Source organism: Opisthocomus hoazin, chromosome 39 (genome assembly GCF_030867145.1).
Source record: "Opisthocomus hoazin isolate bOpiHoa1 chromosome 39, bOpiHoa1.hap1, whole genome shotgun sequence".
Lineage (NCBI taxonomy): Eukaryota > Metazoa > Chordata > Aves > Opisthocomiformes > Opisthocomidae > Opisthocomus > Opisthocomus hoazin.
In genome coordinates, this window is record NC_134452.1 from 15,023 (window position 1) to 39,073 (window position 24,051).

General features: G+C 55.2%; 1 protein-coding gene across 4 annotated transcripts in view; it reads right to left on the reverse strand.

Annotated features, from left to right (window-relative positions):
• The window catches only part of LOC142365398 (leucine-rich repeat and fibronectin type III domain-containing protein 1-like protein), a 29,575-nt gene extending 7,626 nt beyond the window's left edge, over window positions 1-21,949 (reverse strand). For 2 of the 4 annotated variants that reach the window (XM_075446145.1, XM_075446144.1), the window contains exon 1: window positions 14,206-14,243. In XM_075446145.1, coding sequence (XP_075302260.1) covers window positions 14,206-14,228 — 23 coding nt within the window. In that variant the 5' untranslated portion in view covers window positions 14,229-14,243. Of the gene's footprint in view, window positions 1-1,834; window positions 1,925-14,205; window positions 14,244-21,808 lie in introns of those variants that run through there. The other 2 variants (XM_075446147.1, XM_075446146.1) reach the window with 2 other exon arrangements.
• Window positions 21,950-24,051: the final 2,102 nt, after the last annotated feature.

The following is a 24,051-nucleotide window of genomic DNA, read 5'->3' on the forward strand; positions in this document are numbered from 1 at the left end:
ATCTGGACGGACGGGTTGTGGTCAGAAGACGCAGCAGAGCGGGGAAATCAAAGAAAATGAACAGAAATCAAAGAAACCAGCACAGTAAGAGTCATTCTGAGCTTTGTAGAGAAAAAGTTCAGAAGCTTTTGGGGGAGGGAAAAAAAAATAAATTCAAGCTCCTCGAAGGTTGTAGCAAACCAAGCGTCGGAAGCTACCACCGTTCCCTTCAGAAAGAAATGTTAAATATTTAATTGGGCAATAACACTTAAAAGGCGAGTCTTTCCCTTTCTGAAACACGAATCCCCCGCCAGCGACCCCTCCGCCGCTTCTGCGTTGCGGCTTGTTCCTGACCACGAAGCAGCCCTCGGGTGCACCGCTGCGTTGGCTTGGCAGCTGAAGAGGTTTTTGTTGTTATTATTACTATTATTATTATTATTATTATTATCACTCTTTTTCTGTGGTCTTCCTACACGGGAAGGCTCGAGCGCTCTGGCAGACAGATGGACGGGCAGTTGGCAGGACCCGCTGCCTTCCACAGCAAGGGAACCGGTCTTCGTAATCACGCGAGCATCTGCTAGGGGAGAGAAAAAACCCAACACCGGCCAGAAAAGCTGCTCGCCCCGGCCCCCAGAGAGCACCTCGTCTGCGAAATAACAGCATGAAACCAGAATCCTCCGAGGAGGGCTGAGATGGAGAGCGGCGCGTGTAAAAGTTAAGAGTGCCCTGGGTGCCCAGAAAGTCAACGGGATCCTGGGGTGCATCAAGAGGAGTGCGGCCAGCAGGTCAGGGAGATTCTCCTCCCCCTCTGCTCTGCCCTGGGGAGGCCCCATCTGCAGTGCTGGGTCCAGTGCTGGGCTCCCCAGTTCAAGAAAGATGAGGAGCTACTGGAGAGAGTCCAGTGCTGGGCTCCCCAGTTCAAGAACAATGAGGAGCTACTGGGGAGAGTCCAGCGCAGGGCTACGAGGATGAGGAGGGGACTGGAGCATCTCTCCTGCGAGGAGAGGCTGAGGGAGCTGGGCTTGTTCAGCCTGGAGAAGAGAAGGCTGAGAGGGGACCTTAGAAATGCCGATCAATATCTGCATGGTGGGGGTCAGGAGGACGGGGCCAGACTCTTCCCAGTGGTGACCAGCGACAGGACAAGGGGCAACGGGCACAAACTGGAGCAGAGGAAGCTCCAGCTGAACCCGAGGAAGAACTTCTTCCCTCTGAGGGTGACGGAGCCCTGGCCCAGGCTGCCCAGGGAGGCTGTGGAGTCTCCTTCTCTGGAGATATTCCAGCCCCGCCTGGACATGGTGCTGTGCAGCCTGCTCTGGGTGACCCTGCTTGGGCAGGGGGTTGGGCTGGTGACCCACAGAGGTCCCTGCCAACCCCACCATGCTGGGATTAAGTGAAAAGCTGAGGCTGCCAGACATTCAGTTTTTTTGCAGACCGCAGATACGATCAAGCAGCGGCAGAGTCCTACCGCAACATCAAAACCAGAGGAAAAGGATAAAGAAAATTTGAAAAACGTAATTTAAAAAAAAAAAGTTCAAAATTTACTCCAGAGCAGCCAGGAAGGGCTGATCAAGTGTCAATCCCAAACCTGACTTTCTCTTGCAGGAGACAGAGGTTGCCTAAGGAGGGAAACCAAGAATCTCTCCGCCTCCAGAGCTCCGCTTGTTGCTGGAATTACAGATGGGGAGGGAACGAGGATTTAAGGGAAAAAAAAAAAAAAAAAAAAAAAAGAAAAAAGGCAAAACAAAGCCCGCGGGTCAGGGTTTTGTTGCGCTTTTTTTGGTTGGGGTTTGTTTTGGGCTTGTTTGGGGCTTTTTTTTTAAGCTATTTTTAATTGGACTATAGAACTACACGATACCTTCGCGGTGCCGGCACACGTCACGGCCGAGGAAGACGATTTCCGAGGGCCAATTAACGCCGGTTGCGTAGCTCATCTCGATTCCTCTTCCCGACGAGGCAGCTTCTCTCCGTGACCCCGGCAATAACAAGCAAATAAAAAGGGTTCCTCGTCGGAGCGGTGCTGGGAAACGCCGACCACCACGCGCTGGCTCCTACGCCGAGACCGCGACCCCGAGCAGCGGATTAATCGCCCACCACCCGCGGCGGCTGTTTCCGCGGAGCTCCGGCGTAGCTAAAGGGAATTTCTTCTCTCTTTTTTTTTTTTTTTTTTTTTTTTTTTTTTTCCCTCCCCTGCCTGGAGAAATTCCTTCAATGACAGCACCCGGAGACCGAGTATTTTTAGAAGCGAGAAGCGCGTTGCCGAGCATCGCGGGTGAATGTTTCATCAGCGCTCGGCTGAATGTGCTTTACAAATGTTTGCGTCTGGAGATGGCTTGATTTAATTTTTTTTTAAAATTGTTTTTTAAACACATAATTTTTTCATCTCAGGCCGAGCCTGCGACTAGAAAAAGGGTTGGAGAGCACCTCTTACTCAACGTCAACAGGTCACGTCAGGCCTCACCCGCGTCTTCTGGAAATTAGCTCTGCGTACACCTGCAAGCTGCTTCTGTTGTGCGTAAATAAAGATATTTAAATCGTCTCCTTCAAACGCCTCGCCCCCGTTAAACTGGAACGGATGGCCAACACCACCAAAAAAATCCACAACGTTAAAGAAACCCCAAAGAAACCATGACGATTTCCAGCGCCAAGACCATGCCCAGCTGAAGAGGAAAACGAGCGGGCGTTCTGTGGCAAGAGCGAGCACCGCTATCAACACTGAGTAAGGGTCTGGCCACCCCCATCCTCCCAACAGACTCTGCAGTATGAGAATTAATATTAAAAATGGAAGACGATTTGGAACCGCCCAGCACACCAAGGCTACGCGAGCACCAGGAAGCCATTTTTTTCTCCAGCGTCTGAATCCCAGAATCCCAGCATGGCAGGGGTTGGCAGGGACCTCTGTGGGTCACCCAGCCCAGCCCCCTGCCCAAGCAGGGTCACCCAGAGCAGGGGGCACAGCACCGCGGCCAGGGGGGCTGGAATATCTCCAGAGAAGGAGACTCCACAGCCTCCCTGGGCAGCCTGGGCCAGGTCTCCGTCACCCTCAGAGGGAAGAAGTTCTTCCTCGGGTTCAGCTGGAGCTTCCTCTGCTCCAGTTTGTGCCCGTTGCCCCTTGTCCTGTCGCTGGTCACCACTGGGAAGAGTCTGGCCCCGTCCTCCTGACCCCCACCCAAGGTACGCACCTCTTACGCATACACCAGCAGAACCTCGCGGCGTGATCAACTTAAGTAATTACAGCACGGCTCGTTAAGCAAGCGCGCTGTGCTAAATTAGCCTGGAGGCTCACGTCTCGACGAGGAGAAATAACGTAGCTGCGATCGCAAGATCAAGCGGGACCAGACCTTTTCAGCACCTCATCAGGCCCTCGGGAAACCAGGGGCTATTTCACCAAGTTCTCGGTCTTAAGGGGGGGGAAAGAAACAACCACTTGGTTTGAAGTTTGGAAGGATGGAGCAGTTCATCTTGGGGATGGTTTCCAGCAGAGAACCCATCGCTGGTGTTCTGCCCAGCACGAACAGGACGACCGACAAAGTCCCAACAGGAGCTTCAGGACCTGCACGCTCAGGCTTTGTAAACGGCTGCTCTGCTCCAGTAAATCTGGGTTATTGCTGTTGTTCTAATTGCGCTGAGGATCTCCTAAACATCGTTTATCTTCTAACAGTACCCTTCACCACAAAAATACACGTGGCACAATGATAATAAAACCAGCTCCCTGTGGTGAAGAGTCAGAGGAGATGATGGTGTGGGCCTAAAACGGAGCTCAGCTCGGCAAGCTGCAGATGTTGAAAAGCCCAAGGAGAGACGTCCATCGTCAGGCAAAAACAAGACAAGACTTCTAATGATTCATTAATGAGAGGTGACCTTCTCGCAGTCTGCACCTTCCTCAAGGTGGGCAGTGGAAGGGAAGCCGCTCGTCTCCGCTTTCTGGTGACCAGCGGTGGGACACGAGGGAAGAGAATGGGGCTGCGGCAGGGGAAGTTCAGATTGGACATGAGGAAAAGGTTCTTCAGAGAGAGAGTGGTTGTCATTGGGGTAGGCTCCCCAGGGAAGTGGTCATGGCACCAAGCCTGTCAGAGTTCAAGGAGCATCTGGATGATGCTCTTCGTCAGATGGTTTAATTTCAGGTAGTCCTGCAAGGAGGAGGGAGCTGGGCTCGATGATCCAACTCAAGATCTATGATGCTATGATGATGATGCTGAGACGTCATCCAGTGTCAAGATCCCCGGTGGACCCTGGTTTAAGGTTGACCTGGCCAAGATCTCCAACGCGAAGCCACTCGAGACACAACTTGCCCACGACTCCTCTCCTGCACGTGGACGGCCGTAAGTCGGGGTGGTTGGCGCGGAAGCAGAGCGCCGCGTCCAACCCGGGTTGCTACCACGCAACAGCCGGCCGTCGTCCGGGAGAGAGATGCCAGGGCATCTTCGCTCCGGTCGGGCAGGGCTTCACCTGGAGCACGAAACCAAAGCTGGACCTCAAACCCGCGGCACGACGTCACGCAAGTGGCGCGTTCCTCGCAACGACGAAGCGATCGTCGCTCCGTTGAGCAAGTGACACGAGCGAGTCCGCAGCTCCGAGAGCGTCCCGTTAACATCACACTGCCAAGGGCCAGACGAATTATCCAAAGACCATAATGGATTAACGATCCTGGGGGCAGAGGGCACTCCAAGGGCCGACGCTGTCTCATCATTCTGCTCGGATAAGTATCGGAGTCGCGTCTTTGACCGAGGAGCAGAGGGGCCTCCATTTACGGCTCGTGGCGTATAATTATCGCGGCTGAAGAGGGCAAGGACGCGAGCGCGTCAAGAGGGCAGAGCAGAGGGTGCTCCAGCTGAAGGATGCTCGTTAAGCGGGAAGACGGCAGCGCGGTGCTGTGGGGCAGCGTACGCCGAGCGAGCGCGGCGAACCCGCGGCCGACTACGCCGAGCCCAGACGCGGGCTCTCGCCCTCGCCGATGGTCGCTGCCGCCAAAATGGCCCCTCGGCTCACAGCCAGGTGTTAATTTGGGGTCAGAAGTGCTGCTTTAATAGGTGAAAAGCACCATCCCGGCCGCTGTTCTATGAAATTAGAGTGGAAAGGGCTCATGAAGAGCCCCTTCGCGAGGTCTCTGGGTCTCACACGAACGATTATATCACCTTGAGAAGCGTTCATGAAACCCTTAAGTAAAATTCCTCTGTTCTCCCAGGCAAAGAAGAAGGCACACGAGGTAAAGATCAACCCTTTCCTCCTCATTATTCAAGAACATTCAGTTTACCAAAAAAAATCCCCAAATCCTAGCACGGCAGGGGTTGGCAGGGACCTATGGGGTCACCCAGCCCAACCCCCTGCCCAAGCAGGGTCACCCAGAGCAGGCTGCACAGCACCGTGTCCAGGGGGGCTGGAATATCTCCAGAGAGGGAGACTCCACAGCCTCCCTGGGCAGCCTGGGCCAGGGCTCCGTCACCCTCAGAGGAAGAAGTTCTTCCTCGGGTTCAGCTGGAGCTTCCTCTGCTCCAGTTTGTGCCCATTGCCCCTTGTCCTGTCGCTGGGCACCACTGGGAAGAGTCTGGCCCCATCCTCCTGACCCCCACCCTGCAGATATTGATCGGCATTTCTAAGGTCCCCTCTCAGCCTTCTCTTCTCCAGGCTGAACAAGCCCAGCTCCCTCAGCCTCTCCTCGTAGGAGAGATGCTCCAGTCCCCTCATCATCCTCGTAGCCCTAAAAGATGGCAGCTGGTGAGTCTTGTACCGAGCCAAGAAAAATAAAGGAAAAAGTGCAAAGTTGCGCTGCTTTTCCAGAGGGTTCAGGCTTGTCCACGGAGAGCTTCCTCCACGGCATTCGTAGGGCTGCCCAACGCAGGACACTCCCCATCAAATCTATCCGGTCCCAGCATTGCCCAGTTGCTTCAGTCTTTCCATCCTCTCCTCCTGTAATTGTCAATCCTGATTCTCCGCTGAGCATTGGTGGCCCTCACCGGATCCCAGTCGCTGCCTTTGCCAAGTCGCGCGGCGTCTCCCACTTCTCCTGCTTCCAGGAGATCTTATTCGCAAACCCAAAGAGCCCAAGCGGCTTTCCCGCAGCTGCTGGAAACCCAAGGAAACAACGAACCAAGCAAAGGCTTTCCCAAGCCTTGACCCCACCAGAAGCCGGCGAGCAGAAGCCATCTCCAAGTCCACCACAAGCCGGCTCACTCCGAGGACCCGGTGATGAACTCCTACATGAGCTTTGCCCAAAGACAAACCAACCCCAGAGAGCAAATTTGATCTCTGCACCATTAATGGACTCTGCAACCCATCGCCCAAGGCACCCACGGGCTGCTGGAGTCTTGTAGACCTTGCGGGCATCTCTCCAACGCCACGGAGTGAAAGGCTGGAAGAATTTCAGCATGCTCTGATAAACACGCTGTCCTCCTCCCCAGATGCTGACACGCCTGGGCTTCGTCATGCTCATCACCTTAATGGCGCTGGGACGTCTTTCTCACCAAGATGGCAGCCTGCTGGTCTGGATGAGCCCCTCCTGCTACCAGACACGGAGACTTCTCACAGCGTTCCTGCCAAGCACCAGAAAGCCTTGCTGTCCTCCTCGCTGTGTAGGGTTGGCACCCGATGCTTGCCAGGGGAGGGGTACGTTCCTTCGGAAAACACCGCGCCATCAAGTGTCTTCCCTCTGGAGATGTCTCTGCAGACTCTGGGCATGGAGGGAATTCGCTGCTGAAGACGCACGAAGCCACCCGAAGCGGCACCAAGCCCCACAGCTCTCATCAGGACAACGCAGACTCGGTAGAAAATAAACCCTTTTCCCAGCCACACGCGGCGTAACCGCAGGAAAAGCCACTTCAGCCACCCGCATTCTCCATCTGCCCCGCTCCACACCACCCACACGAGCCATTTGCATATTTATTGCATATTTATAGGTCGCACCTCGGTGGGATGCTCCATGTGCCACCCACGCGCGCGTCCTGTCGGTCTCCAAGCCTGCGCGTCCTAGTGCGCTACACCAGACCCTCCCCTCCCCCACCCCACCCACGCCACCCCACGAAGCCACAGCAAAGGCAGCAGAGATACGACAGGGCTTCCCCCAGGGCGCAAAACACTCAGCGCATCCAGCTGCAAACCTCTGCCGATGCCCGTTATCTCCTCTCACGGCATGCCGTCAGGCCACGCGGTCTGTTAGCCGGGCATTTAATCAGCGCTCTGACCACGCGGTCCGAGAGCCGCTCACCTTTCAGCATCGAATCCTGCGGAGAAAACCAGACGTTGGGACGTTTCATTTGCTGCAGCCGTTTTCAGACGGCGGAATCAATGGGCAGCAACCATTTAGAGACCACGGCCTGCTTCCGTCGTGTGGTCTGAAGGCAACCACAAGAGCCTTCCCCTGCAAATTTAGCATCGTCCTCTTCGTTGTAACCTCGTGCCAGCAGAGCTCGCTCCCCTGTGCCTTCAAACACTGCCGGGCGAGCATGGCCAACAGTTTGACCCCTGTGGTTGCCCCGATACACAGGTGAACCATGCCAGGCCACAAAGCGTGGATGCTCCGAGGTCTTCAAATGAACAAACCAAGCCCTGAAGATCCCTGAAGCACAGGAAGTTCTGTCTGAACCCGAGGAAGAACTTCTTCCCTCTGAGGGTGACGGAGCCCTGGCCCAGGCTGCCCAGGGAGGCTGTGGAGTCTCCTTCTCTGGAGATATTCCAGCCCCGCCTGGACGCGGTGCTGTGCAGCCTGCTCTGGGTGACCCTGCTTGGGCAGGGGGTTGGGCTGGGTGACCCCAGAGGTCCCTGCCAACCCCCACCATTCTGTGATTCTGTGATCCACTTTGTCATGCTGTGGTCACCACGGCAAATCCAGAAGCCACCCGTGTCCCAAACACGTTTGCTGCAGGTGGATAGATGAGATCTGACAGTCTCATCGAGTCAGCACTCAGAGACCGTCATGCTAACGGCCTGAACATCTCCCCTCTCCTCCTACCATCAACTCGGAGACAACGGGTCAATCAGTTCCCCATCGGCCAGCACGTGCTGGAGCATGGAGACTTCCCAAAGAACACGAGGGCATCCAAGCAGCGTCAGCTCCTTGCAAATTGGGGTGGGGAGGTCTGGGTGGGAACAGAATCTCCTGCAAGACCACGTATTACAGAATCCCAGCATGGTCTGAGTTGGAAGGGACCTCTGTGGTCACCCAGCCCAACCCCCTGCCCAAGCAGGGTCACCCAGAGCAGGGGGCACAGCACCGCGGCCAGGGGGGCTGGAATATCTCCAGAGAAGGAGACTCCACAGCCTCCCTGGGCAGCCTGGGCCAGGGCTCCGGCACCCTCAGAGGGAAGAAGTTCTTCCTCGGGTTCAGCTGGAGCTTCCTCTGCTCCAGTTTGTGCCCGTTGCCCCTTGTCCTGTCACTGGTCACCACTGGGAAGAGTCTGGCCCCGTCCTCCTGACCCCCACCCTGCAGATATTTAGAGGCATTTCTAAGGTCCCCTCGCAGCCTTCTCTTCTCCAGGCTGAACAAGCCCAGCTCCCTCAGCCTCTCCTCGGAGGAGGGATCCTCCAGTCCCCTCCTCATCCTCGTAGCCCTGCGCTGGGCTCTCTCCAGTAGCTCCTCATCTTTCTTGAACTGGGGAGCCCAGAACTGGATGCAGCACTGCAGATGGGGCCTCACTAGGGCAGAGTGGAGTATTATCAGAGGCAGGGGATGCTTCTTCTCCAGCATCCCCACCAGAGCACAGGGCTAGAGAAGTCCAAACGGTCTCCGAGCAAGCAGGAAAAACATCTGCTTCAGGCACAGAGCTGCTCACGCTGTAATTCACCGGAGTGCAGCCGCGTTAGCACAGCTCTGCGCCCAAGGTTAATTACTTCTGGCTCCGTCAGGGCTGATTCACCTCCAGCAGCGTGCTGACACAGCCGAACTTGGCTTCAGAAATAATTCTGAGGTTCCCGCAGCAGGAACCAGACCCGGAGCGGCTTCGCTCGTTTTGGGGAGCGCGCAAAACGTTAAAGCCGATCTCAGCTCCGTTCCTCCTTAAAAGCAAGGCTACGTGTGCTGACATCGGCAGCTTCCAGGTCCCTCCGGGGAAAGATGCAGCCCACCCTCTGGTTCCCAGAGCTGCCGAGTTCAGCAGCTTATGTAGGACAGCTGCAGATAGAGCTAAAACCCAAGAAAAGCCAAACCAAAACACCCTCCACACGCAAACAAACACAAAAAATCACCAAAAACACCCTCAAAAACCCACCAAAACCCAACAGCCAAACCAAAACCCAACCCAACACCCGACAGCCAAACCAAAACCCAACCCAACACCCACCATGCACACAAGCACATACTCGCAAAGAAGAGAAAAAAAAAAAAAGAAAAAATAAAAGAGAGACACCTGTCCCCCCTCAAAACCCCCAAACCCAACCACCCCCTCCCCACACCCAGCAAATCAGAAGCACGACAAGGACAGTCACTTTCACTCTTCCTGGACGGGGCCGATCTACATCTTAAAGCAAAAAACCAACAGGTCAACCCACTGATTCCTGCAGATGTTCCCAACGGGCTCCGTCCCTCCACGCCCCGCATCCAGCTCCCCTGATTCCCATCCTCGTCTAAATAAAACAACGACTCCAAATCCCAGCATGGCAAGGTGGCAGGGACCTCTGGGGTCACCCAGCCCAACCCCCTGCCCAAGCAGGGTCACCCAGAGCAGGCTGCACAGCACCGCGGCCAGGCGGGGCTGGAATATCTCCAGAGAAGGAGACTCCACAGCCTCCCTGGGCAGCCTGGGCCAGGGCTCCAGCACCCTCAGAGGGAAGAAGTTCTTCCTCGGGTTCAGCTGGAGCTTCCTCTGCTCCAGTTTGTGCCCGTTGCCCCTTGTCCTGTCGCTGGGCACCACTGGGAAGAGTCTGGCCCCGTCCTCCTGACCCCCACCCTGCAGCTATTGATCGGCATTTCTAAGGTCCCCTCTCAGCCTTCTCTTCTCCAGGCTGAACAAGCCCAGCTCCCTCAGCCTCTCCTCGCAGGAGAGATGCTCCAGTCCCCTCCTCATCCTCGCAGCCCTCTGCTGGACTCTCTCCAGTAGCTCCTCGTCTTGCTTGAACTGGGGAGCCCAGCACTGGACTCTCTCCAGTAGCTCCTCATCTTTCTTGAACTGGGGAGTCCTGAACTGGACTCTCTCCAGTAGCTTCTCTCCCACCTGGAGACCACCCATCGTCACCTCTAGCTCGTTTTTCGGGATTTTTACGGTGCTGGTGGTGGCTGCTATGGTGGCTCACCAAGCGAGTGTAACATACTGGCAAAGAAAGGCTCGACTTCAGCAGCAGTATACATAAGTCCCATATATAACATCTGTGGCAGAAAAGCAGATTTCATTCCTAATTAAGCGCAGGAGGAGGAACAGGACCCCTAAATGCCATCCGAACAATTCGCGGTACCTCCGTTCTTCTGCATCCTCCACTTTTCCGCCCATCTCTGCCAAGCTCTTGTCTGAAACCTGAACGTTTGCCAAAGAACTCCCCCTGTCGGTGCTCGGAGCTCCGCTAATTAGTAAGGTGTGGGTGCAAAATTGGAAGTTCAGGGGAAGAAATTATGAAATCAGCCGACAGGAATGAGCTCAGGATCCGCAGACGGCCCAGAGCTGTAATCAAAATATTCCTGGAAGAGGCATTTCGTTTCAGAGAACAGCGAGCCAAGCGCCGATCCTCGGCTACATTAACGCGGGAAAAGCACCCGGCTTCGTTTGTTCCTCCCCATCCCGGCTCCTTGAAGAGCGCTACCGATTCCCTCTGCTCGGGCGTGATGAGTCAGGGGGCTGGGGAACCCCCTCTTCTTCTCCCGTGGAACCTAATTTGCAATTCAGATCTTGGTTGTGGTGACTCAGGGAAGAACGTTTTCATTTAATAAAGAGAGGGGAGAAACAAATTCACAGCTTTGTCATGAGAACAGATCAAACCTCCACAAGACCCTCAAGGCGCAGGGCGAGGAGACCCTCCAGCTACCTTGAAGAAACAGAGCCTTGCTGACCCTTTCTTTGTATTTTATTGTCTCCTTTATTTGCGTTTTATTTTTCTTTCCTTAATACAAGTAATTTCTGGGCAACGCATCCAGCCTAGCAACTCTCTGACCTAGACAGAGGTCCAGAAAAAGGGGAAAACCCAACAAATCATACGCTGCTGACATCAGTCACCCTAAAATATAACGAAAGCGTTTCAGGGGTAAAACTTGACCTGAAGACGACCTGTGCTGGGGTAACCTGAGCATCTGGTGAAGCACTGAGATAAAAAAAAAAAAAGAGGGAGTCATTTGGAATGGCCTGAACAGCTCCAAACATTCGCGCGTGGTAGGATGTCACAGAATCACAGACTGGTCGGGGTTGGAAGGGACCTCTGGGGTCACCCAGCCCAACCCCCTGCCCAAGCAGGGTCACCCAGAGCAGGCTGCACAGGACCATGTCCAGCCGGGGCTTGAATATCTCCAGAGAAGGAGACTCCACAGCCTCCCTGGGCAGCCTGGGCCAGGTCTCCATCACCCTCAGAGGGAAGAAGTTCTTCCTCATCTTCAGCCGCCCATGAGCAAGAAAACAGGCGGATCCGAAATGTTCAACTCAACAAGGCAGAGTGAGTAAAAGCCAAAAAGTAAAGAAGCTGTGAGAAAAGGCGGCAGCTTTCCCAGAGCCACACGGACAAAGGTCCCTCTCCCGCACATCCCAGCCAACACCGGGTCAAGACCGCAGCCAAGCGGCTTCCCGCGATGCAACATTGGGTCAAGACCCGTGGTCAAGCGGCTTCCCGCGACGCAACACCGGGTCAAGACCCACGGTCAAGCGGCTTCCCGCGACGCAAGGCGGCAGCGGCCACCATCTCCTCCTTTCCTTTGCATTAATTACACCAGCAAGGCCAATTCGTTCTGGCACAGGAATCCGTACGCAACAACGCGGTGCTGTTGCCCATTCTCATGCAGATGTCCCCTGGCAAGATGAAACCAGGGGAACCCACTAGCACGCATCCAGCCCTGGGGCATCCCGCTATTCACGGGAATTCAAAGGATTCAGGAGCCAGCTTTTCAGCAGGAAGCACTGGGCTTAGAAAAAATAAAAATCTTACTATTTAGTTGCTCCTTGGTGCTCTGGCCGTTCAGCCTGGTAAGAAAATATCCACAAATTCAACCTCTCTGTCCACCTGCCCGCAATTCACCTTAAATCAGGAGAACTTGGCCAGCCTAGACCACAACTTTGATGCAAAAAAACCCCTACGAAACGAACACCACACACTTCGGGCTTGAAAATAATACAGAAGAACCAGCACTAAGTGGACACAACTCAATGCTCACGACCTGCTTCGGTGTCGCTGACGCGTCTCGCCTTTCACGGCGGAAGAAATAAGAACGGAAGGAAAATGTGCCAATGCAGCGAAACCCGTAGCTCTGCGATAATCCGAGCGCGCCAGGCCGGAACGCTCTGCTGGGGTTTCTCTCTCTGCTGCTGCTGGCGCCAAGAACGCCGGGGGAACTCGGTGAAAGGGATCCACGCTCGGGTGGGTTGAGGAGTCTGGAATTCCAGATGCAGAAGTGGCTTCTGGTCACGGCGAGAGAAGGAAGAACTGCGGGGGGGTGGGAAAAGGAAAGGGCTGGATAAGCCAGGAGGCTCCGCTTGCGTCTGTGGGCTGCCACAGGCATGGTCAGTTTGGAAGGACAAGCCCAGACAAGGTGTCCACCTTATCCTCCACACACTTCAAGCAGAGTTTGTGGGAGATAAGGAGCGAGCTACGCTCTGCCATGTTACCCAGAGATTTTATACCGTAGATCTTGAAGACCAAAAGCACTTGTAACCCACTTTGCATGAAGAATGCACGGATCTTGGTGTTTCGCGTGGACATCGACCCTCAAGCAAGCTCCTATTCGCATCAAAACACCCCCCACGCCCATTCAGCTTCCTCTTCAATTCCAGTTCTGGTTTAATCATATCATCATCGATCTTGAGTTGGAAGGGACCCACAAGGATCATCGAGCCCAACTCCCTCCTCCTTGCAGGACTACCCGAAATTAAACTATCTGACTAAGAGCATCATCCAGATGCTCCTTGACTTCTGACAGGCTTGGTGCCATGACCACTTCCCTGGGGAGCCTACCCCAATGACAACCGCTCCCTCTCTGAAGAACCTTTTCCTCATGTCCAATCTGAACTTCCCCTGCCGCAGCCCCATTCTCTTCCCTCGTGTCCCACCGCTGGTCACCAGAAAGCGGAGACGAGTGGCTTCCCTTCCACTGCCCACCTTGAGGAAGGTGCAGACTGTGAGAAGGTCACCCCTCATTAATGAATCATGAGAAGCTACGACACCAACCAACCCCTTGATGCCAACCAGCCCCCTGACGCCAACCAACCCCTTGAAGGTAGATGGAAGAGCCTTCCTCAAGGCGGCGTTACCACCCATCCCTTTGATGGGCAGCGTAGAGCTCTGCCTACCACCGCTCATCCTACCCGTCTCATTTTTCAGTTTAAAAAAAGAAAAATATGGAAATGATGTTGCTCCGAGAACCCTTGTCTAATAAAGACTATTCCTGACAAGCCGCTGGAGAAGCAAGAACCCCTCAAAGGCCCCTTGCTGCTTCGAGCGTGCTCGGCACGAAGGGAACTCACGCTCTCTTCGTGCTGGAAAGAGGGGGTTCCGCACGTATTTTCACCGCGGCAGCAGCTGAGCGGGACAGACGGCCGCTCCAAGCTCCACTATTTCTGAATTCATGGGAACATCACCCGGGGAACCCACACCGGGAAGCCTGCTTTGTTCCAGCTGGAAGCAAAGAGCGGTTCTGCACCTCCAGGCTCTCGGGGTGAAGCGGAGCGAGGAGAAACAGGTTCAATTCCAGCAACGGTTCTAAATAAATCAGTGTTTCAAAACAACGAAGAGGAGGAAACACGTAGCTTTTCGACCCCGCTGTGACAGCAAAGAAATCCCTGGAGGCCCTCAACGGAGGGAGCCTGCTGCCCTTTCGCTACTCAACTTTGTGGGTCCTGAAGGAGGCTCAGCTGCTTTGCAGCCATCATAGACCTCCTGCCAAGCGGCGGTGGCCTCTCCTTGCGAGGTCTTCTCCTAGAGAACAACCTGCGTTGCTTCCAGGCACAACAAGGCAGCGGATCCAAGGCTCGCAGAAGACTCGGCTGGTGCCAAATCCATCTCCTCAACCTTTTCCTCAGGTTTAACCCCCACACAGGGCAGGGCTCGAGCTCAGAACAAGTCTGGTTTTACGTATGCCCACCCGCAGCACCTTGCAGATAAATTATGGCTCACCATGTTACGCATTTGGAGGACATGAACCAGCTTTCCGGCAGGAACCACCAGCTGTGGCAGACGCAGCCCCAGCCCCAGCCGCGCTCGGGGACACCGTTTGTCACACAAGGTTGGGTTTCTGGCCATGTAGCTACACGACCTCTTGTCCAGACTTGGCTTGCAACCAGCAACCACGCCGCGAGAGCAATGTTTCCCAGTATTATTTATTACGTGGAGATATGAAAGCCTAGCACGGAGCACACCAAGAAAATGCTACTGTTTAAGGAATCCACAGAAAAATTTCTGCTGGAACGAGACCTCCAAAGGTTGTCTGGTCCAACCCCCAGACCATGCTTCTCTCTGGCATCAGTTGTGACCTGAAGCAATCGGCTAAGTCCAAACCGCTTTCAGAGACGGGAAGAATGAGCAAGAAGCTCTTTCTGAAGATAAAGGTCATCTGGCAAAGCAACCTAAGCAAGCTAGCACCACAAATGGAGAGACTTCAGCAGGAACGCGGAAGGTCATCTTCCAACATGAGAGCCAGGCTGCGCCTTCCAGCTCCGTCTTGCTTATGTACAGCTACAGAGTCCAAGCAGAAGTCACGCCACCATTTCACGGTGATGTACAGGAGATGTGAACACCATGAGCAGAACAACACCAGTTCCCCACACGAACGTTCCTCCTCGACACCGTTTCAGACGTGCTCCTCTGCGCCAACGTGCATTTCACCTGCTGCTCACCCACCGCGGCGAGCGGATTTGCCTGTGCTCGAAACCAAGTCGCTGACTTTGCTAAACCGGAGCCCGGAAGACCTCCTCCGATCAATACACATTATTTTCATCACAGCCAGGGCTCCCAGCATCCATCACAGAGATCAGACAGACAAATACACCTCCAAAACACAAAGCACGTCTGTCTCAGGGTTGATTCCACCTCACGTTAGACACCAAAGAAGCCCCCGCCCGTCAGCGACGTGGGCACAAGCTACGAACTCTTTTAGCGCAGCAATTTAAAAGCATTTTTATGAGCTGCCTGCCTGTCTCCCTCCTACCTCCAATCGCCTCCGCTCCTCCCCGCGACTCCAGAACTTCCCAGCTTGCGAAGTTCAAAGGCAGGCGGAGGTCAACGTGACCGGCACCCTTTAAGGACCAGCGCAGCAGGAAGTCATCACCCTTGAGATGTGCCCTGGTACCACAAGCCGCTCTGACATCGTTGAGACGGAGCACTAAGGAGAGGCACAAAGTCACGTCCGGCTGCTCCGATAGACTCCCTGAGAAGAATCACACCAAGGTACCACAAAATGCTTCTCTAAGATGGCGTGAAGGGTGCGCTTGAGAGCGCCTTGGACAAGAACACGCTGCCAACACTGGACAAGACCACAGATTAACAAAAACTTCACAGAATCCCAGCATGGTGGGGTTGGAAGGGACCTCTGGGGTCACCCAGCCCAACCCCCTGCCCAAGCAGGGTCACCCAGAGCAGGCTGCACAGCACTGCGGCCAGGCAGGGCTGGAATATCTCCAGAGAAGGAGACTCCACAGCCTCCCTGGGCAGCCTGGGCCAGGGCTCCATCACCCTCAGAGGGAAGAAGTTCTTCCTCGGGTTCAGCTGGAGCTTCCTCTGCTCCAGTTTGTGCCCGTTGCCCCTTGTCCTGTCGCTGGGCACCACTGGACAGAGTCTGGCCCCATCCTCCTGACCCCCACCCTGCAGATATTTGTAGGCATTTCTAAGGTCCCCTCTCAGCCTTCTCTTCTCCAGGCTGAACAAGCCCAGCTCCCTCAGCCTCTCCTCGTAGCAGAGATGCTCCAGTCCCCTCCTCATCCTCGCAGCCCTCTGCTGGACTCTCTCCAGTAGCTCCTCATCGTTCTTGAACTGGGGAGCCCAGCACTGGACACAGGACTCCAGATGGGGCCTCCCCAGGGCAGAGCAGAGGGGGAGGAGAACCTCCCTCGCCCTGCTGCCCACCCTCCTCCTCATGCACCCCAGGATCCCGTTGCCCTTCTTGGCAGCCAGGGCACGCTGCTGGCTCAGGGTCACCCTGTCGTCCCCCAGCACTCCCAGTCCCTCCCCACAGAGCTGCTCCCAGCGGGTCCCCCCCAGCCTGTCCTGGTGCCTGGGGTTGTTCCTCCCCAGGGGCAGGACCCCGCCCTTGCCCTGGTTGAACCTCATCAGGTTCCTCTGCGCCCAACTCTCCAGCCTGGCCAGGACTCGCTGGATCCAGCGCAGCCAGAACTTCCCACCTTTCTGTTGCAAAAGCCTGGCTGAAACTGGCTGGGCGTGACAGAGCATCCATAAAAATATTCATAATTCAGCCTGGAACGAGAACAGGGAAAGCACGGGGAGCAGAGGAAGGAGGGGGGAGATGGCACTCGTGTGTATGACGGGGTCAGCAGAGGTTCAGCGGCCCTAGAAACTCGTCTGGGAGCGTGATTGTCGCTGATTAGAGAGGAATATGCACATATCTCGGAGACGCTCCGCTCCAGGGTGACCTCCTGCCACTCTGGGGCTGAGCGTTGCCGGTTTTCCCAGGCTAATTGCTCTGCTAGGAAAGGAATCGGAGTTTCGCATCGGAAGAGAGAAGAGTGGAGGTTCTCTTAGTTGCAAAAAAAATTAAAGGAAAAGCACAAAAAATTAAAAAAAACCCAAACAACAGTGCAGCTTCTCGAGTTCTCCTTTGTCCACTATTTCCCATCGCAACAAAATGCCCTTTCTTCAGCCCACTGAAACGTTTCCCCTGTTACGCTGGCAAGAAGTCTTCCATGCGGGTGACTCTTCCCCCCTCCCCCGTTCTCCAAAATTAATCCCACGGGAAACGCCTGCTGCGAGCCCGTGCTCCCCCCCCCCCAGGCAGCCCACCAGCCGGCTGGCGACCAACACGCGGGGCGGAAAAAAATAATAATAATAATCTCAATTTCTGGGCTGGTGAGTGGCCTATCTGTGAACCCTGAGGAGATGCCTTCATCTTGCCGTGATCTACCAGAACCCCGATTTTTCCTCCCTCCCAGGGACAACCAACACGTGAACCCTTCTCCGGACAGAGGCCACCTGCGACAGCGGGAGCAAGAAGTGGGAACCCAGCTGGAGCCAAGTTAGAGCAGCCTTCCAGTACCTGGAGGGGCCTGCAGGAAGGATGGAGAGGGGCTTTTCACAAGGGTGTGGAGTGATAGGACAAGAGGGAATGGCTCTAAACTAGAAGAGGGCAGATTTAGATTAGATATGAGGAAACTCTTCCCCATGAGGGTGGTCAAACACTGGCCCAGGTTGCCCAGAGAAGCTGTGGCTGCCCCCTCCCTGGCAGGGTTCAAGGCCAGGTTGGATGGAGCTCTGAGAACCCTGGGCTGATGGAAGATGTCCCTGCTCATGGCGGGGGGGGTTGGAACCAGATGATCTTCAAGGTCCCTTCCAACCCAAACCAGTCTATGAGTCTATGATTCAAGCAGCGAAGGAAACATTGCTTGCCCCACACCAGTGAAGTTCACCTTCATTTCAACCATGACCATTAGGACCTAAAAACCTTCTGTGGTGGAGACCAGGGGTCGGTTGAGGTGCACACACGCGCTCTCCTATCTGCGGATGCAATGGGAAGCGTTCAGCTTTCGTCCCTCCATCTCCTGCGTCATCCACAGCCTCTGACCAAGCAAGGAGCCCACGTGGAAAGCCTCCTGCACCACCCTCACCTGAGCATTCAGTGTCTCTCTCCAGTAGCTCCTCGTCTGTCTTGAACTGGGGAGCCCAGAACTGGACTCTCTCCAGTAGCTCCTCATCTTTCTTGAACTGGGGAGCCCAGAACTGGACTCTCTCCAGTAGCTCCTCGTCGTTCTTGAACTGGGGAGCCCAGCACTGGACTCTCTCCAGTAGCTCCTCGTCTTTCTTGGACTGGGGAGCCCAGAACTGGACACAGCACTGCAGATGGGGCCTCACTAGGGCAGATCAGAGGGGGAGGAGAACCTCCCTTGACCTGCTGGCCACACTCCTCTTGATGCACCCCAGGATCCCATTGGCCTTCTTGGCCAATATATAATATCTATGTCCAGTCATTTATTACCCAATTAATTCAAGCAAATCATATGTTTTATTTCTTTTTTTTTTATCAAGGAGCAAGTAACCCAATCAGCCCAATCAGGGGTTACTTGACAGGCGGAGAAGCTGTCCCCGTACCATTTCACTGACCGTCTGCAGGAAAGCCCACTCCAAACGCCCACCACCACCAGAGCTGGCGAGTAGAGCTGGTTGAGAAAAGATCAGGAAAAGCTCGAAGTTCCCTGCCTGGTTTTTCTGAATCTCCAAAAGAAAAAGAAGCTTTTGCAAGAAAGATGGGGGATAAAAAAAAAAAAAAAGAAATCCAGGAGTTAGGACAGGGAGAAGTCCAGTAAATTCCATATTTTGGGAAAAAAAAAAAAGCAAATAACAGAAGTCTGCAATTTCTTTCCTTCACCCCTACCAGGACCTCCAGCTGCGAAGGTCCTTGGTCTCCGAGTGGTGGAGAAGGGCTGATTGGGAACAAACCTCGCTCTGGGCAAACTCTCCCCTCCAAAGGGGGAACGTCAGCGGCTACAACCAGAAGCTGAATTATCCAAAAAGAACGTCCGTTCTGGAGAGAAACCAAAACCCTGAATCACCAAAAAAAAAGACCAAATCATGACGAGACACGCTATGTAGAATCGTAGAATCAAGAAGGTTGGAAAAGACCTCTGAGATCATCAAGTCCAACCGCCAATCCAACACTACCCTGCCTGCTAAACCATGTCCTGAAGCACCACGTCTACACGGTTTGTGAACCCCTCCAGGGATGGGGACCCCACCACTGCCCTGGGCAGCCTGGGTCAATGCCTGACCACTCTTTCAGTAAAGGAATTTCTCCAAATATCCAACCAAAACGTCCCCTGACGCAACCTGAGGCCGTTTCTTGTCCTATTGCTTGTTGCAGCGGAGAAGAGACCAACACCCGCCTCGCCACAACCTCCTTTTAGGTGATTGTGGAGAGCAAGAAGGTCTCCCCTCAGCCTCCTCCTCTCCAGTGCCCTTATAGAGTCATTGAATCATGAAGGTTGGAAAAGACCTCCAAGATCAAGTCCATCAACCCACCAGCACCCTGCCTGCTAAACCAGGTCCCCAAGGGCCATGTCTACATGGTTTTTGAACGCCTCCAGCGATGAGGACCCCACCACCACCCTGGGCAGCCCGTTCCAATGCCTCATCACTCTCAGTGAAGAAATTTTTCATAATATCCAATCCAAACCTCCCCCGATGCAACACGAGGCCATTGCCTCTCGCCCTAAACACCCGTGGTCCGCGCTTCTTTGGGAGCACGTTTCTCAGGAGCAACCCCACCAGGAACGGCAGAACCTGCTCTACCCGAGCAAGAAGTTCTGCTTTGGAGGCCAACAAACGAGAGGTGAACACGCCGCTTCCACTTTGCCTGCCAAGAGCCAACGCCTCCTAAGCTCCGGGCTGCCAAGTTGCTAATTCGACAAGATGCCTTCCAAAGTTCCTGGCACCCATAGCACAGCACCCCCGGAGACCTTGGTCTCGCAGCCACCCAGGCCCTTGGTCAGGTCTACAGAGGACACGCTGGAACCTCTGCCTTGCTCTGCAGGCCAGGATCGTGGATCTCTTTCTGAAGAGCAGCCCTCCACCCTCACCAGAAGCAAAGAGCTCAATGCAGGAACTCTTTGGTGGAGCTTTCTGGCAGCGGGGGAGAGGAGATGATCATAACGGACCTTCTCCTTACCCAACAGGTTCTCCAGCAATGAACCCCTGTTAACCACCTCGTTTGGAGCAAGAACAACTACTCCACGGCGCGAAACCGCCAGCTCCGGCCTGCGAACTGGAAGGGCGAACGTTGCCGGCCAACCCGCCGGAGGGAATGCCGTCCTTGCGACACCCACCGCTCGCCGCTTAGCTCCAGGTGGGACATCTCCACCCACGGCAACGAGGAGCATCCTAAACCCACCACTCCTTCCCGATGGAAGATTGCGGGCAACGGCATCGCCAATCCCAACCGCAGCAGCGCGGGACTCCTTCCGAGCGATTCCTCACGCCGCGCTACCAACACCAGGTTAGAACCATACGCAACCCCAAAAACACCCCGACCACCCCCAAAACAGCCCTGGAAGCATCACTGGGCGGGGGGGGATGAGATTTTTCCCACCCACTACGGCGTGGGTCCAGCGCGCGGCAGCTCCGTCCCCGACACCGGGTGCGGAACGGGCCCTCTCGCGGAGAAAAATCCTCCGGCGTCCCACGAGCCGGTCGGTAGCAGAGAGAAAAACGCCGTGGCGATCTCGGAGTCGCCCCGGGTTACCAACGCGGGAGACGATACGGAAGATTAAGAGTGTATAATTTCTTCCTAAATTATGAAAAGGTGGGGGAGGAATAGGAAAAAAATAACGGCCAGCTGCCTGTGAATTGTGATCCTCCAACCATATTTAAAAAAAAAAAAAATTGAGCGTGAAGCGCGACCGCTCCCCACTGCTGCTTTTTTTTTTTTTAAAAATGAAAAGATAAGAGGGGGTGTTTTTGAGGTTTTAAATCAGGTGAAGCCACCCAACGTGCCTCATAGCAAGAGTTTTCACTCGCACACCTCCCGCTGCAGACTGCGGAAAGGAACACCCGGCTGCGACGGGAGATTTTGGGGCTCTTTCAGAGCAAAAAAAGAATAAATATGAATATAAAAAAGAATAATAATAAATTAAATAATAATAAAAAAATCTTTCTTTGCTACCACACAGCCCCATTTTCAAACGGGTTTCTCCGGGTGACGAAGCCCCCCCAACCCCTCTGCCACGCCATCGGTTCCCCCCGCTCGAGCCCACCCAGCCTGGCGTTCGCGGTCTCCGCGGCGGAGCATCGCCTTCGCCCGCCCCAATGACAACGCTGTCACCCCCCGCCCTGAGCCCGAAGGCGCCGCGCTCCCGCCGCAACCGAGCCCCAGAAAGGGGGGTTTCTCTCTGCTGGGGTGCGGACGCCGGTGGCCATTGCCAGTTTGCCGCGGCCTTTCGCACCGCGCTCAGGACCCTGTGAAGAATGGGATCGCGAACCCGGCATGCGGAAAAGAAGGAAACGAAGAATAATATCCCCCGAAAAGCACTGGCAGCCATTGCTCCGGTGACCCCAAACCGCCCGCCAGGAACCCGTAAAACCCCCCCCTGCTCCACAGCCGACAGCTCCACCCGCATCCTCGCCTGCAGCAGCCAGGGTGGGGGTCCCACCTGGCTCCTTCCTTGGGGCGAAGCCCCGGAAAACGGGGAGCCGCGGCGGGGTGCCCACCCGGCAATGACACTGCAATTTGTCAAGAGTTGGGGTGGGGGGGGGGGGAATAAATCATAAAAGGGAAAATCCTCGCTCTGTGAGCGGGTCCCTTCCACGCCCTCTTCCCCTTCCGTGCCCTTCTTGCCCCGCCGGGCCCTTCTTGCCCCTTCTTCTTGCCCCCCCCGCGCTCCTTCTTCTTGCCCCCCCCCCCCGCGCCCCTCCTTCTTGCCCCTTCCTGCCCCTCCGCGATGCCGAGCGCCGAGAGCATCTTCGCGGTGGGAGCATCCGTGATGCTCGGATGCGGCGATGGGCGAAGGAGGATGCGGGGAAAGGGGGGGACCGCTCCCTCCCGCCCCCCGGGCCCCCCGCTCACCTTCCCCCGGGGCAGCCTAGGCCGGCGGCCGCCCCCGCCCCGCTCCGGCCCTTCCCCCGCCGTCCATGGCCGGGAGAGCTCCGGCCCCGCCGGGGAACGGAGCCGCCGGGACCGGGAGAGCCGCTGCCGCAGGGGCCGCCCCGCCCCGGCTCCGCGCAGGGGAGGAGGAGGAGGAGGAGGGGAGGAGACAGAAGAAGAGGGGGGGGGGGGGGGGGGAGAAGAGGAGGAGGAGGAGGCGGCGGCGGGGGGGAGCAAAAGAAGAGGAGGAGGAGGAGGGAATAAGGGGGGGAGAAGAGGAGGGGGGGGAGGAGAGAAGTGGAGGAGGAGGAGAAGCAGAAAAAGGAGGAGAAGGGGGGAAGAAGCAGAAGAAGAGGAGGAGGAAGAAGGGGGGACAAAGCAGGAGAAGAGGAGGGGGAAGAAGCAGGAGAAGAGGAGGGGGAAGAAGGGGGGGAGAAGCAGAAAAAGAGGAGGAAGAAGAGGGGGGGAAAAGGGGAGAGAAGAAGAGAGGAAGAAGCAGAAGAGGGGAAAGAAAAAGAAGAAAAGGAGGAAGAGAGGGGAAGAAGAAGAAGAAGAGGGAGGGGGGAGAAGAAGAAGAGGGAGGGGAGAGGGGGAGGAGGAGGAAGCAGCAGTGCACCCCACCCTATGGCCGCAGCCCTGGTGCAGGGACCGGGGGCGGGGAGACCCCCTGCCCGCCCACCTGGTGCCTGGCCAGGCTCCCAGTACATCCCAGTTAGGCCCAGATAACATCAGGACCCCCCAGTGATAGGGCAGCCACTGGGAGTGGGGTGGAGCAGCTGAGGAATTAAGGCTGCCCGTTGATTGCTTGCTAATTGCAAAGTGCTGGCAGGTGTTTTGCATGTTTTAAAAGAAGGAAATCAAGGTAGAAGTGGGGTGGAGGGTTTTCATTTGGTGGTGGCAATGCCCAAGTGATGTTGGTGGGAGCTGACCTCTTTCCCTGAGCAGTAGGACATGAGACACCGACCTGAAGTTACACCAGGGGAGGTTTCATTTAGATATTAAGAACAATTTCTTCACCAAAAAGGGCTGTGAAGCGCTGGAAGAGGCTGCCCTGGGAAGCTGTTGAGTCACCATCCCTGGAGGGATTGAAGATACGTGGACGTGGTGCTTGGGGACGTGGCTTAGTGATGGCGTTGGTGTTTGGTTGGTTATTGGGCTCGGTGATCTTCAAGGGTCTTCTCCAACCCAGATGATTCTGTCCTGGTCTGGAGCTGCAGAGCATCTCAGGGGGGTTTCAAATGGTTCGGGTCTTGGACCACCACGCCTTGGGTTGGTTGAGGGGAAGCTGTTAGAGTCACTATCCCTGGAGGGACTGAAGACGCATGAACGTGGTGCTTGGGGATGTGGTTTAATGATGGTTAAGTGATGGCTTTGGTGTTGGGTTGGTGACTGGGCTCGATGATCTTCAAGGGTCTTTTCCAATCCAGATGATTCTGTTCTGGTCTGGAGCTGCAGAGCATCTCGGGGGGGGGGTTTGAAGGATTTGGGCCTTGGACTACCACGCGTTGGGTTGGGTTTGGTGGAGCGGTTTGGTTTGTGTTTTATGTAGCCTGGAGAGCATGAACGTGGAGTGGGGATGGGTGTCATTGGTCTGAGCTGTCATTGGTGGGATGCTGAGCAGACCCCTCTGCTTTCGCTCAGCCGCCAAAGTGGCCTCGCGTAGTCAGAAACCACCGCCCGTTCTCACGGGTGTGAAATGTAGGAGCAGGCAGCGAAATCCACGGAAGCGAGGAAATAAAACCCAAAAAAACCTTCAAAACCCAAAAAAACCCTGCAAACCCCTCCCCCCGCTGTGCGGGAGAAACTTTTGCCAAAGCCTCCAAATCCTCCCTTCGCCCCGCGGGATTTCTGAAGTGTTCACAGGTCCTTTTAGCAATTATCGAAGAAATTTCGAAGCTTTGGGAAGGAATTTGCCAGCAGGGAGGGGAGGATGCAGCAGGGGGGTCGAGAAGTTGAAGTTGTTGAGTTTTCTTTCCCCTCTCTTGCTAAATTTTCCATTCAGTAAGAGACCTCTGGGTTACCAGACTTCTGCAGCCTGTCAATCTTTTTTGTTTTTTATATATATATGTATTTTTTTTAATAGCTATGGCATTAGGACCACGTTCTGGCTTCCCTGCGAGCAGCCCCCCGCCCTGCAGCATCATTCATCTGTTAACAAGCGGTGAGGAGTCTTCTCATTGTCTTTTCCTCCACCTCCTTCTGCAACTCCAAGAGCTTTTCCTCCT